This window comes from Apodemus sylvaticus, chromosome 7 (genome assembly GCF_947179515.1).
Source record: "Apodemus sylvaticus chromosome 7, mApoSyl1.1, whole genome shotgun sequence".
Lineage (NCBI taxonomy): Eukaryota > Metazoa > Chordata > Mammalia > Rodentia > Muridae > Apodemus > Apodemus sylvaticus.
The window spans coordinates 67,628,912-67,642,715 of NC_067478.1; the positions used below are offsets into that span (position 1 = coordinate 67,628,912).

At 53.0% G+C, this 13,804-nt stretch overlaps 1 protein-coding gene across 13 annotated transcripts in view; it reads right to left on the minus strand.

Moving 5' to 3' along the window:
* The window catches only part of Tle3 (TLE family member 3, transcriptional corepressor), a 44,633-nt gene that overhangs the window by 1,711 nt on the left and 29,118 nt on the right, over positions 1-13,804 (minus strand). For 5 of the 13 annotated variants that reach the window (XM_052188119.1, XM_052188118.1, XM_052188114.1 and 2 more), the window contains 12 exons: positions 12,877-12,893; positions 8,886-9,005; positions 8,002-8,052; positions 7,393-7,545; positions 6,924-7,065; positions 6,235-6,434; positions 5,124-5,200; positions 3,956-4,205; positions 3,364-3,611; positions 2,275-2,422; positions 1,547-1,697; positions 737-813 (listed from right to left, as the gene is read on the minus strand). In XM_052188119.1, coding sequence (XP_052044079.1) covers positions 737-813; positions 1,547-1,697; positions 2,275-2,422; positions 3,364-3,611; positions 3,956-4,205; positions 5,124-5,200; positions 6,235-6,434; positions 6,924-7,065; positions 7,393-7,545; positions 8,002-8,052; positions 8,886-9,005; positions 12,877-12,893 — 1,634 coding nt within the window. The remainder of the gene's footprint in view (positions 1-736; positions 814-1,546; positions 1,698-2,274; positions 2,423-3,363; positions 3,612-3,955; positions 4,206-5,123; positions 5,201-6,234; positions 6,435-6,923; positions 7,066-7,392; positions 7,546-8,001; positions 8,053-8,885; positions 9,006-12,876; positions 12,894-13,804) is intronic. The other 8 variants (XM_052188126.1, XM_052188123.1, XM_052188117.1 and 5 more) reach the window with 3 other exon arrangements.

The following is a 13,804-nucleotide window of genomic DNA, read 5'->3' on the forward strand; positions in this document are numbered from 1 at the left end:
AACAGGACACTTGGAAAAGAGTGCTTCAGAGCCACAGCAGCATCAAGAGACAAACCCTTCAGCTCTCAACCAATCTATAGACTTTCCAAGGGATACGAGTGGCACATAGAACCAGACATGTGCAGGAAGCTGAAACGGAAGTGTGTGTGTGTGTGTGTGTGTGTGTGTGTGTGTAAGAGCAAGAGTGATTGTAAGAAAAACAAATGACATAAAAAATATATCGAATAAAAAAAAAGTTAAAAAAAGAAAAAAAGAAAAACAAGTGACAATGAGTTGCACCGTGGAGGATTGTGTGTCTGAGATGGAGGGGCTCTAGATCTTTAAATCTGTAAAAATGCATGTCTGTTCGAGCATCTCAATGATGGCTCAGGGTGGCCATCCTGACCTGAATGGATGTCACTGGGTTAAATAGCTACTCCATGGGCCCAGCTGCCCAGAGCCAGCCAAGCTCACTCTGTTTTAATCACCAGGCACCATGTGAATGGGTCCCTTCCTAGATGCTCTTCCACTCCGGGAACACTAGCCTTTAGCTACAGAGGCTGTGTCTTTCTCTAGTCCACACATGCTCCCCTCTGGGGTCCTCCATCTAGTAAGGGCTGGTAGAGGTGGGGGGTAGCAGGTCCGCTCCTAGCTCCAGACTTCTCCTGTCCTGCCTCCTGCTACCCTCAGCCCCATCCATCACCGTGGCCACATCCTGACTTGGCAGGAGTGGAGAGGAAGGTCAGAAGGAGTGTACCTGGAAGATGCTGGCTCCATAAGGCGTCCTCCAGGCATTGAGAAGGTTGTCTTTCCCAGTGCTCACAAACCACTTGCCTGCAAGCCGAAGCAAAGACACCCTCAGACTGTGGCCTGCTGCCATGTGCAGCAGGACCCACCCCAGCTGGGTCTGCCCCTCACGAAAACATCCTGACATGCTTAGGCAGGGTTTAGTGCTTTTTCTTCTCCGCTCCTGAAGAGCAATTACAAGCATGGCACACAGATACCTAAAGGATGCCTTTCCCTGCTGTCCAGGGAGAGAGCCAGAACAATAAAACAAAACCCAGCTAACTGTGTTGAGCATGTTTCCCAAAAAGATCCCCGCTAAAGACACTAAGGTCAGGGAGGCCTTCCCAGCCTATGACTGGAAGGTGGAGAGAGCACCAGAAAGAGCCAAAACCCAATAGTCAGAGAGGATTTCCCTCCAAGAGGGCTTCTAGCTGTGCTTCCTAACATCCCCCAAAGCCACATGCTCTTCCCAGCCAGTTTCTCTAAGGCTAAGAGTTGGCACCATGTGTCCACAGCTGCATAGACACCTGTGGCCATGACCTTCAGAGAAGATGCAGGTCAACAAGGAAAGCCTTTGGCCTACAGTCCTAAGAGTTTAGTGTCCCAGAGTGACATCTATATCCAAGACAAGGTTGGGTAACAAGAAAGGTACTTTTCTGCTCCAGGACATTAAAGGCATGGGCTTGGCTGACTCAAAACTGTGGGTTCCCCCCTTCCCCATCTTCTACTGGACCAGGCTTCCCACGCTGGCTTTCACGCCAGGCTGGGCCTCAGGGCTTACCACAGTAGGCAAACTTCAGGGACAGCACGCAGCTCTCATGCAGGTGCAGCTGGTACTTGTCGGGCTTGGTGTGGTGCAGGACCTCCACATTGCTGCTCTCCATGCCCACGGCCAGCCACTCCCCAGTGGGGCAGTAACCCAGGGAGAAGATCTGCAATGACAGACAGTTCAGTGTCCCCTCTGCCCACGGGGTTGGAGCAGTGCCTTGGGCAGGATCAGATCCTCCTTACTCTGTCCTTACCACTTCCAAACAAACCCAATAACCAGCTGTCTGTTGCCCCTCCCCGCTACCCAGGGATGTCTTTTGTATCCTGCTCTGGAGGTGGAGCAGGAGGGGCTGCAGTTCCCAGGCTCAGCAAGCCGCGCTCAGCTCACTCCTTAAGAAACTGGCAACAACTGTTAAAATAATGAAGCAAGCCTAACAAGCAAGAAATATCAAGGCTCACGGGTGAGGTCCACAAGAGGCTTGAGTCAGGTGCCCACACCAGAGCTCGGAGGGAGCTGGGAGCGAACTGCAGAGCACAGGGAGCAAGCTGTGGACTTGGGATGAGTCAGGCATGCCCACCTCTGAGTCTATGCCCACTCGACACCACTGCTGCTGTTTCCGAGCTAACTTCCCAGATACCTCGGGCTGGTCCCTTGGCAGTCAATCATGACCCTGTGTGGTCACTCTGTCCCTGACAAGTGCTAGGGCTCAAGAGGAGGCACATAGTACTTGGGCTACATACCTGGGAGGTGAAATCGTGTTGCTGCAGCTGCCGCCCTTCACGCAGGTCCCAGGAGCGCACAGTGTTGTCCAGGCCCCCGGTCCACAGCTTAGTGCCATCATGAGAGATGTCTATGCAGCTGGCCCCATCTGTGTGGCCCTGGAACTGCCTATGAAGGCAGAGCAAGGAAGAAGGGTGAGCCCCAGGGAGTCCCTGACTGCTAATCATCCCAAGGACTGGGCCAGCTATGCAGTCAAGCTAGAGAGAAACTGGAAGTCCAAAAGGCTAGATCACATGACTCAAAACAGGAAGCAGAGCTAGACCAGGCCCCTGTTATCCCATTCAGGGGTGCTGCCAAGGACAGATTCCCTGAGAAAAGACCTCTGATTCAATGTATCTAGGTGGGACCCCTAGACCCCTTTGCTCTACAGAAGGTAATGGAGAGGAAGGCAGAAAGATTCTAAAGGATTTTCTATCGTGTTTATTTGGACCCGCCTTTGGGACACACTCCTCAACCCAGTCTTCACGTCTCTATTTAACTTAACTCATCTATAAGATTCTGGCCCAAAACATGCCCAAAGGGTGTCATGGGCAACACTGGGAAGTGACTGCGGGCAGGAACTGCCATTCACTATCGTGCGGGTAGTGTGACTCAGAAGATAGCACACCACCCAGGTCACACAGAACCCAGTTGGGCTGCACAGGATGGCTCGGAGACAGGACTCACAAAGCTCAGCTACTCTGCTCCACCCATTAACCAATGGGCCTCACCATTAACCAATGGGCCTCACCATTAACCAATGGGCCTCACCATTAACCAATGGACCTCACCATTAACCAATGGGCCTCACCATTAACCAATGGGCCTCACCATTAACCAATGCTGCCTTTCTCCACCCTCTGCTATCCCCACTCCACAAGCAGCTGCTTTTCCAGAACTCTTCAAAGCTCTGCCTTACCCCAACACCTTCCCCCAAGCTCCTAGGCTCAAGGTACCCTCCATGAGCTGCCCTTGGCCTCAGCACCTGACCACCCTTCACTTCTCCAAAAGGACCAACATCATGGGCTGGGTGAGTATAAACACCCTCGCTGCTCCCCTGCCAACCTCACCTGACCAGGGTCTGGTTGTGCAGGTCCCAAACCGCAATGTTCCCGTCACTGCAGCAGGAGAAACAGACTTTGGCATCAGGACTGATGGCCAGGGCATAACAGGCCGGAGCCGAGGACGTCAGCTCAGCCTTGATGCGGGGTGTGGGCGAGGCCAGGTCCCAGATGGTGAGCGTGCTGGCCTCACCACCCACAATGAGCGTGCGCCCATCAGGGAGAAGCTTGCACGAGCGGATGTAGTTGTCCCTGTTCTGGAAGGAAAAGAACAGAGTTAAGTGCTATCTTGCTTTGCCGTGGGCCACATTAGGTAACTTAACACCCTTATAAAGTATCCGAGTTCCTGTAGACTACTCCACCCTCAATCCTACACCCAGTCAATTTCTCGTGCCTTTCTCTAGAATCTTGAGCCTGAGTCATTTTCATTTGCAGATGCCCCCCACCTAGGGCCAGAGAAGTTAGTCAGCTCACCCAAAGCTGTTCAGAGCTGAGCCTGGCCATGGGCCTAGTGCCCCTGGCCCTTCCCGTCCTGGGTGTGCCTGTTCTGTTTTCTTCTGCCTCCCACACACTACAGAAGCCTGTGGCCCTAGCTTCTCACCAGGCAGTCCAGCTGGGAGATGGGACTCTTGCTGCCCGGCTGGCTGATGTCCCATATCTTCACACAGCCCTTGCCGCCTGTGTAGACATGCCGTGTGGGGTTGCTGATGGTCACGGCACACACCACCTCCCCGTGGCTGAGCGTGTTGATCTGCCGGGCGTGCCTGGGAATGCCGGGGCCTGCTAGTGCATCATGGGGGAAGGGCACAGGTTGCATCTGCCCATCAGCACTCACATGGAAGGAGTACGCCCTGCAAGAAGGAGGTGGGTCACTCCTGCCGTCCACCCCAACATGTCCCACAAGCCCCATCCAAATCAATACACATACTGTGACTTACTGCCCTGACTCCAAGCCCCTCTCTCCCGTAAATCCCTTAAGTTCAGGAGCCCCCTTGGTACTGGGATGACTCCATCAGGTTGGAACCTACTTAATATTCCAACCATACAGCCTCGCTCCAAATCAGCTTAAGTGCTCCATGGTGGAGTGCTCCCTCCAATACCCATCCCATCCACACACTTGAGACTATAAAGTCTCCAGACATGCCAGTCTAGGAAAGGACTCAACTAAATGCCCCAATCTGCCTCTGAAGTCAACAATACTGGAGATGGAGGACCTTCCTGTCCCACGAAAGGCAAAAAACGACAAGGGTGTCTGAGCCACAGGGACTCAGTTTGGTCTGCCGTTACTGTGAGCGCCCTTTTCCGAGGCCATGGTGGCATGAGATCCAATACAGTCCAGGGCAGGTTTCTATGTGGTACGCACGGCTCAACCCTTAGTTTCCCAATAACCCATCATGTAGGCAAAGAGCAGGGTAATACTGAGCTCCACAGAGGAGCAGGGGACCTGGAGGCAGGGTAGGGGCTGGGCCTTTGCAGCAGGCAGAATCTGAAGGAGTCCCCAGGGCCCAGGCATCGCTCTCTGTACTCTGCTTACAAGCATCCTGGCCCTCCCAGAGCCATCAACCGGGCCTCAGAGCCCCTAAGTTCCCCTGGTAGAGGGGGTTTCTGGGACTGACTTCCTTGGGTGATGACCATGCCTATGTGTCTGGAGGGACAGACACCTTCCTAGAGGACATTGTATCCAGCAAGACCCTATGCTCAGGGGATAGACGAGGATGTTTTACCTGTCTACCCCAGAAAGCATGCAGAAAGAATAGCCAAGTGCTTACGGTTTCCCTCCGGGAATGGAGGCCAGGCTGGAGGGCAGACCCGTGGCCCTCATTGGGGGGTGAGGGTCGAAACCAACCTATAAAGAAAGGAGAATGGCTCAGTCAGTCTGCATCATGTAGCTTCACCCTGTTCCCCATGGCCACTGTCATCTGGGCCTGCTGCACCCTGTGACTTCCCCAGAACCAAGTGACAGCACTGCTGAGCGGAGCCTGTGTCAGAGAAGGTAGAAGCCAAAAGGCCGCGTGTCCTGCCAGGGCGGGAACAGACAGGATGGCAATAGTAAACCATCTCAACCAGTATCCCCTCTGCTCTGCAGACAGAGCAGGCCCCGCCCCATCTGTCTCCTTTCTGAGTGCACTTCCTGAGTGGGGCCACCCCAAGTATGGAAGAGTAGAGGAAAACTGTCCTGAAAAACTAATCCCCTCTGCCAGCCTTAATCCTGTTTATCACCACCAGGTCCACCTCCCAAAACCCTGCTACCTGGCCAGATGCCACTAAGTTCTTATTGGGACCCTTATTCACTTTCAGGGTATTATCTGGTGGTCTCACGCACCCCTAAGTAAACTCCCTCTAAACAGTTGCCCACCACTATCCTGGCTAGTTTCATGTCAATTTGACACAATGACAATTTGAGACATCAGAGAGGTGGGAATCTCAATTGAGTAAATGTCTCCAGAAGATCCAGCTGTAGAGCATTTTCTTAATTAGTGATGGATAGGTGGGAGCCCCGCCCATTGTGGGTGGAGCCATCCCTGGGCTGCCCCCCCTTCTCTAAGAAAGCGGGCTGAGCAAAGTCATGAGAGCAATCCAGTAAGCAGCACTCCTCCATGACTCAGCTCCTGCCCTCAGGTTCCTGCCCCGCTTGAATCCCTGCCCTCACTGCTGTTGGGGATGAATTGTTATATGGAACCAAGTGAAATAAACCTTTTCCTCTCCAAGCTGCTTTTAGTCATAGTGTTTCATTACAGTGATAGAAACCTTAAGAGAACACGCAAGGACCCCTTGAACATGCAGAGATATGTGCTATATTAATCTAACCCTGCCAGCTCCCATTCCCTACCCAGCCCCACCCTCCCCCAACCACCAAAAGGAGCCAAAAGGTCTACGTACAGCTCCAAAGCTCACCATTGGCGATCGGCCATAGGCGGCGGCTGCAGCGGCTGCGGCGGCGCTCATCTGGGATGGGATGTTGTGTAGGCCAGCATAGGCGCTTGGGCTGGTGAGGGAGCCATTCATCTCGTGGTGGCTCATCATGGCAAAGGGTGCTGGATAGGAGCTGGTGAGGGTGATGGGTGTTCGCAGGGCCGAGGCTGTGAGGACATGAGCGAGAAGGTGGGATCAATGGAGCGGAGGCAACCGTGAGAGTAAGCTAACCCTTCTGACACACAAACCCTCCTACATTCAGAAGCATCTACCCAACTGGACCCCCTAATTTCAGGTTGAGGTCATTTTTTCCCCCAAGGGCAGCTCACAGCCCAGAGAAGAGGGCTTGCTCAGAAGCTCACAAAACCATTAATAGAAGTGAATACAGGTCTAGGGTGGTGACAACCTGCTAGATGCTCTTTCCACACAGTTGGCCCAGCAGAGGCCTCGTAGATTCTAACATACCAATGTTAAAGGCCCTCATAAACCCTCATATTCCAGTGTCAAAGGTACAGGCTTCCATGTCCTTAAACCTGACAAGAAAGACCCCTGAAGGCCCAGCTTGGACACACTATGTTGCAGGCCATCTGTTTCACCTCACCTAGCCAGGGACCAACCTCCCCTCCCCCATCAGACCCGGGTCCAGTGGTGCCTACCCATTATACCTATCGGGTCCATGCCTGGAGGTTTGCCCGGCATTGACCGGAGCCCCGGGGTGGTGCTGGTGCCGGGAGTTGGGGCATCGTTCCTTGGCGTTGGTGTATTGGACTTGAGCCCAGGTGTGGAAGATTTGTCATTCTGAGAAGGGAAGACACAGAGACCAAGAGACACCATGAGGATTCCTTTCTCCCAAGAGTTAGGCAAAATGCCTAGCTCTGGTCCCACATGAAGCCAAGCATGGGCTGAACAGAAGTCCCTGGTTGGCAGGGACCATGGTGAAGGTTCTAATTTAAAGATGTAGAAACCAGGGTTCTGAAACATTCACTAATGTGGGTTCATGATTAAACACAGGCAATCCCAATTCTTTCCACACCCAATTCCCACCCTGCAAGGAGCAGGACTGGATGGAACTCATGTCTCTCCCCTCCCCCACCCCTGTAAGGTGCCAAGACAGACCCTACATACATGACCAAGGTCTTTGGTCTTGGAGGACGGTGTGCTGCTGGAGGAAGCCACGGAGGCTGGGCTGGTGGGGGCATCTTTCTTCAGACCACGGGCTTTGTCCAGCCCATTTTCAGGAGGGGAGTGTGCTGGGCTCACCCGGGGCGTCGCTGGGTCCTGAAAGGACAAGTGTTACAGAGCTCTTAAGCTGCAAGCAGGTATCCCTGTCCCAGCAACAGGAAGGCAGTGGGCATGGTGGAAGGCGATTAGATCTGAACAACACAGACCCTGAGCCCTCTACCTCACAGGTGGGGTGAACAGCGATCTGGAGGAAGGGAGGAGTGACCCGCCTTGGGTCACATACAAGTCCAGAACGCTAAGTGGCAAGGTAGCACTTACTGGAGATTCTCTCCAGGAAACTCCCCAACCCTGAAGTGGGTGGACAGGGCCACCTAGACAACTATGGGACTCGAAGACTGCTGCTTCCTGAGACCTTTTAGTACTCATTTGCCCCCTGTTCCCAGATGCTCCACTGCCCAGTTCCAGCAGCAGGCAGAAGAGACCTTACCTACAGAGGATCTGTCCCAAACCACCCCACCCATGGGCCTCCCTACAACTGGGGCCTGCCCTTACCTCATTGGAAACATCCACCACCAGGTCATCACTCTTGTCCCCATCGCTGTCCTATAAGCAAGAGAGAAGCCAGTAAGAGCCCATGTTGACCCTGATCTGCTCAAGCCTAACCCTGCACCCCAACAACGTCCCCAACCAAACCCCAAAGCCCATGCTGCTCTGCTGCTGAGACCCCTGCCCTCTATGAGCAGTCTCGGAATTCCTTCCTCCCAGTTCTTTGTAGCCAGCCCCTGGGGCTCTGACAGGTCTAAGCAGCTTCATTATCCTAGCTCTGAGCCTTGGAAAGCCAGAACCTCCTTCCCAGCTGGCATTCTGGTTAGAGTCGTTCATTAAGGCAAGTCTCATCTTTACACTGGGGCAGGCAACTGGCTTCACTCGGCAGTGCAGCTGAGCTTTGTGTGACCCGTTCAGAGTCACAGGCAGGACAGCCAGATGGGACAAAGGTGGCTTGGTGGTAGCCACTCTAGACTCAGATCTCACCCGTTCTGTCTGGCAATGGAGGACATATAACTGTGCTCCCACTAGGATCTCACAGGTCAAGGTCATGCCATCAGATTGTTACAAACTGTCTCTGTGGCTGAATGCCACTGTGAAGACCGTGGAGCTTACACTGGAGTACACCAGGACACTCCCTTGGAGCATGGGTGCAGCAGAGAACTGTCTGGAAGAACCTTCAGCTCTCCCCAGATTGCATGTAAGCTGGGACAATTTCCCTGTCCATTTCTCTCCTAATGGCTCACCTGACCAGAGTATGTATGAACCTCCCTCTGGGCCCTGACACAACTACCAGTCTCTCAGACTCAGAACTCAACTGCCAGAGTTGAGGCCAAACAAAGCCAGCACATAACCCTATCCAACGAAGCCACTTGCCGACCCCTACATACGTATCGGCTCAGGCTGTCTTTCTCTTCTGCTTTCCGCTTCTTGGCTTCCATGCTGTAGTCTGCAGAGCCCCGGTGCTTTTCACTGGCCCGGAGGCTTTCTGAGGGTGACACGGAATTGTTCTGGAAGAAGAGGATCTGGGGGTCAAAACTCCATGCTGAATGCAATATTGCACACAGACTGAGTCAACTAAGAGCGGATGACGGAGGGCCAGAAGAAAGAAGTGGGCAGACACCCTGTGTCTGCAGGTCTGGTTTACCCAGGACGTTCCCAGGACACCTTGGGTCCCTGGGAACTTACCCAAAATATCAATTTTTGGAAGCAAGGTACTGCTATTTCTGTTTCCTGGCCTGAGGTGAGGTCCCCAGAGGGCGAGGGGCACCCGTCCCTCAATTTACTCAAAGGAAAGATGTGCCTTTTCAAGTCAGACCTGAGCCATAGACAGGCAGACATGTGGAATTGCCATTTCAAGTTTGGCAGTGAATGGGAAAAGGTGCTGGGCTGCAGATAAAGCCCTAAGCGGGGATGAGCAACTCTGAGCCCTGGCTCCTCCACTGCCAAGCCTCTGGCAAACTGGAGAGGAACCAGTGTCACAAAGGCACCAACCCCTGCAAGGCCACTAAGCCTTTCCCTTGAAAAGATAGGACCTCCCTTAGGGTGGGGACCAGTGTCCTAAGAGGACAGGGCCCTGTGTAGTTGCAAGACCAGGCTAAGATCTGCAGCAGAGGAAGGTAAGGTTGCATGCTGGGGAGAGCATTGGGAGTGCTCAGTTCTTCCTCTGCTACAGAGGGAAGGAGGGAGGGGAACCCCTAGGCCAACAGAGAGAAAGAGGAAGATCTGAGGCAGGTGATCAGCAGAGAAGGGTGGAAGCGGGGTGTGTCCTGTGGCTGTGCACAGGGAGAAGGGACCTCTGGCAAGGGCTGTCTGCAAACCTTGAAGGCCTAGTGCCCCTTGAGGATACTAGGAACTCCATAGCTACCTCTAGTACCACATAACCACTGATTGAATGTGAAATGCCCCACAGGCTAAGGGGTGAGAATACTTGGTCCCAGCTGATGGGAGGGGTTTTGGAACTTTCTGGACATGGGGTCTGGCTGGCAGACACAGAGCCACATAGGATTATAGGCAGGCTCTGATACAGCTCAGCTTCTTCCTAAGTGTGGCTAGGATGGAACCAGTCACCTCACACTCCTGCTTCCTCCAATCCACAATGTAACCATAACGAACTGTACACCCTCAAACCGCGAGCCAAATAATCCTTCCTCCGCCCCCCCTCTCTCCAGTTATTTTATCATAGTGATAAGAAAAGTACTGATAAACCTATTCATGTTCAGACTGACATTAATGTCAGGAGTGACAGAATGGAGAGTCAGATGATCCTAGTCTAACAACAACGACAAGAGTGGCCACAAGTCGACACATGCTAAAGATGCATGCTGAAATTGTGTGGGAACACAACAAGATGATGTGATGTGCTCACAAAGGAAACTGAAGGCAGGGAGGGTAATCCTTCTCCTTTCCCCATTTTACTAGAGACCAATGCTGGCCAAGGGATGGGGTTCACTGGAAGGGAACGAGGCGGGGTGGCCAGCAGGTGGATGGGTTTGGGAGAACAGTGTGGGAGGGAGCCAGCCGCAGAACTTAATTTCCTTTCCTAAGCCGGTTTTCTGGGCAGCCCTTCCCTGCCAAGTTTCTGCCTGAAGCAAATTAAAATGGCAGAGTTATCAAGCCTTGAAGAAAAAAAATGGAGGTTATAATGGAACTGCAGCTCAACCTTCCCCGCAGTCGGGCGAGCGGCGGCGATGCGCTCACAGCCGCAATTCAATTAGTTGCTGCAAGCACAGGCAGAAAAAAAAAATCACCGTCATTTCATTTCATTTCCTCCGACGGTGGCGGCCACCCCGTGCTAAGCAGAAATGCTTCCAGCCCCTCAGGCTGGCTGCCCCTGCGCAGGCGGGTGATGGAGAGGAGGGAGGGGACGGGGTGGCTGCTCGTGTTTCTCCTTGCGACCCAGTGCGAGAACAGGGAACTCTTTCTTCTCATGCAGTCAGGCTGAAAACCCTCGCCGCTACCGGAGAGTCATGTCAGGCATTTAGCGGCATCGATCCAGCCCGCCTCTGGTTGGCAGGCAGCCAAAAAACTAAGTATTTTTTATTGCTTCAGCTAGGCAAGGAAATATGAATGAAGCTACCTCTAATTGGACTCCAGACTAACCCCTCTGGGACAGCTTCCAGCCTGTCCACCCAGACCCCTCCCCTCTCTGACACAGCCTTGTCCTTCCTGCCGGAGGCCTGGTCTGTTGACAACCTGTTTTCCTACGGCTGATTATTTCAATCTCCACCATCCAACACCATGACCCTGAGGATGCAACCCCCAGAGTACTCCCCATCCCCCACCAGTACCCTCTCTAAGCTGCCTAGCCCTAGGATGTCATGGGATTCATCCGTGTTCATTCTCCAGTCCCCAGGTTGAGTCAGCCTAGCTTGGATGCCAGGAGCATTATGGGGGCTGTGCACTTGGGGGTCCCTCTGGGTTTCTGGCAGAAAGCTTTCAGCAGGGGCACAAAGCCAAAAGCGAGTAAGTATGAAGTTGGTGCTGTGCTTCAAATACCCACTTCCTGGGGAAGGCCCCCTGACCAAGTAATGAGCCTTGTTACAGGGGTTTGCCTATCAAAGATGAGAAACTGTCTGGGCAGGGTGATTCCCGTGATATGCAGAAGGAGAGGGGGCTCCAAGGTCAAGACACAAGACCTCACAAAGTGAAGACTGGGTTGAAGGTGGGGAGGGGCAGAGGTTCAGGGTGGGGAGACAACACAGAGGGACACACCTATTCCAACTCTGCTTATATGTATGGAAACCGCCTCTCCAAAACTATGTTTAAGGATCAACACCAAAGCAATCAAACTGGATTTCAGCTCTAACCATTCCTTTCTTCTGTGCTTAGCCATTCCTGAGCCTGAGGGGGTGGGGCTCGATTTCTGAGCAGGCAGACAGGCAAGAAGAGACAGCTAATGGGAGGTCTGAGAACAGCCTGGATGGAGGGAGGGATTAGAAAGGAAGGCGGGTCAGGCAGAGGGAGTGTCCTCAGGAGGCTGCAGCCTGGTGGCTAGTTAAAGGCCTGACATTCCAAGCCCTACTTAACATGAGGTAATAAGGAAAGCCATCCTAGCAGATTAAGATGGTCCCGGATACAAGCCCGGCGATGAGGAATAAAATAGCTCTGCTAATCGCTGGAGGATTTTTTTTTTTATCCAGACTCCACTGTGCTTATTCAGAGGGCTTATTCACTTGAAACAGAACCTTGGAGCCTCAGTGTGATCAGAAAGATTTACAGCAAATCTCTGAGCTGGCAGACACGCAGGCGGCCTGGCCTTAATACCTGCTTGCTAGCACTTTCTTCAACTGAGTAAAAGTGCAGAGGCAGGGAGAAAGCTCAGGCACCTGGAGAAGGCAGGGATGGGGATTATGCTGGAAGCAGGCATCCAGTGTACCAGGCTGATGAACCGTCACCCCAGGCAGCACCAGGCACACACCAGAGTTTAAGAGTCCTGGGCTCAGGCCAATGACTCCAAAAAGCCCCTTGGAAGATGTAGGGGGCTGGGCTCATGGCTTCAGTTGATCGTGTCTCTGTAAAGGGGACTTAGAGATCACTCAGGCAAGTGCCTAGAGTTAACAGAGTCCCTAATCAAAGGTCACTCAACAGAGGACAGCAACTCCCTACATTATGACAGACAGTAACTACCCCTAGTACTGACTATGGACAGAGACACTGTCACCCACACATCAGTCCTGAAGCCAGGTCTTCCAGTTGTGGGCACACATAAACAAACGATAAATAAAACCCCCAACTTCCACCCACAGGGCAGAATGGGAAACTGAGGTTAGCTGTGGGTAGCACAGGCTACCCGCCAGGCCTGGAGTTCTAAGAACAGGCCTCTAGGCAGGCCCACCCTCCTCCAGTACCCATCCCTACACCAAGAGCACCCTCACTTACCGTGCTGGATTCTCTCTCTGAGAGGCAGGAAGGCCAGGAAAGGAAGCAGGTCAGGATCCACAAGGAAAAAGAAAGGGGGAGGAGGAACAAGGTAAAAGGTCACTCTTAGGTCAGCCAGCTAACCTTTGTGATTCATTAGCCACCTCTCACAGGTTAGCCTGACTCTAGTTCTCTGGGTGCAGTGAAGGCAGGTCCCTTATATGGCATCCCAATGGTCCCCTCCCACCAGTGCCCACCATGGCCTGAATTAGCCTTCTTCCTGGTGTGTCAAAAGGACTTTCTAGAATCCTAAGTGAGAGCTGGGAGCTGAGCGCTGGGAAGGTTACTGCTTAAAAAAAAATGCAATCTGGAATGACTTCTACTGTTTTGCTTTCTTAACACCATTCTCTGATTCTTTGCCAAAAAGCCCCCAGAAGCTTAGACCTCTGGTCACACCAGTCCAGCTAAGCAGCAGTTCTCATTGTCCTCTCCTCTGTCAAGAAGGGACAAAACAGTTGGCCTCTGGCTCGGCTCCTAGGATACAGCACGGACTGGGGCTTGGACGGCGACTCCTCCCTGAAAGTCCCTGGGAGCTTGGATGATGTTGATTATGTGGCCCAGTAAATACCTAAAAGCCAACTGAATGTACAAGCTGGCAGTGGCTGCATGGGGCCAGGCCCTTGGTCCCTCTGATGTCCGACTGAGCCCCAGGAGTGCTATTCAGAGGGCTGGGACAAGAGCTCCACTTCTTCATCTCTCTAGTTACTTCTCCGCTGGAGTATTCCTGAGCCCCTGCATTCAGAGATGGTCCACTAACTCTTGTGAGACAGAGTCTCACTCAAATACCCTGGGCCGAACTAGAACTCACTGCACAGACATGAATTACCATTACCTTCCCCCTTTTTGCTTCTACTCCCAGTGCTGGGCTTACCAGCATGCACTACCACCC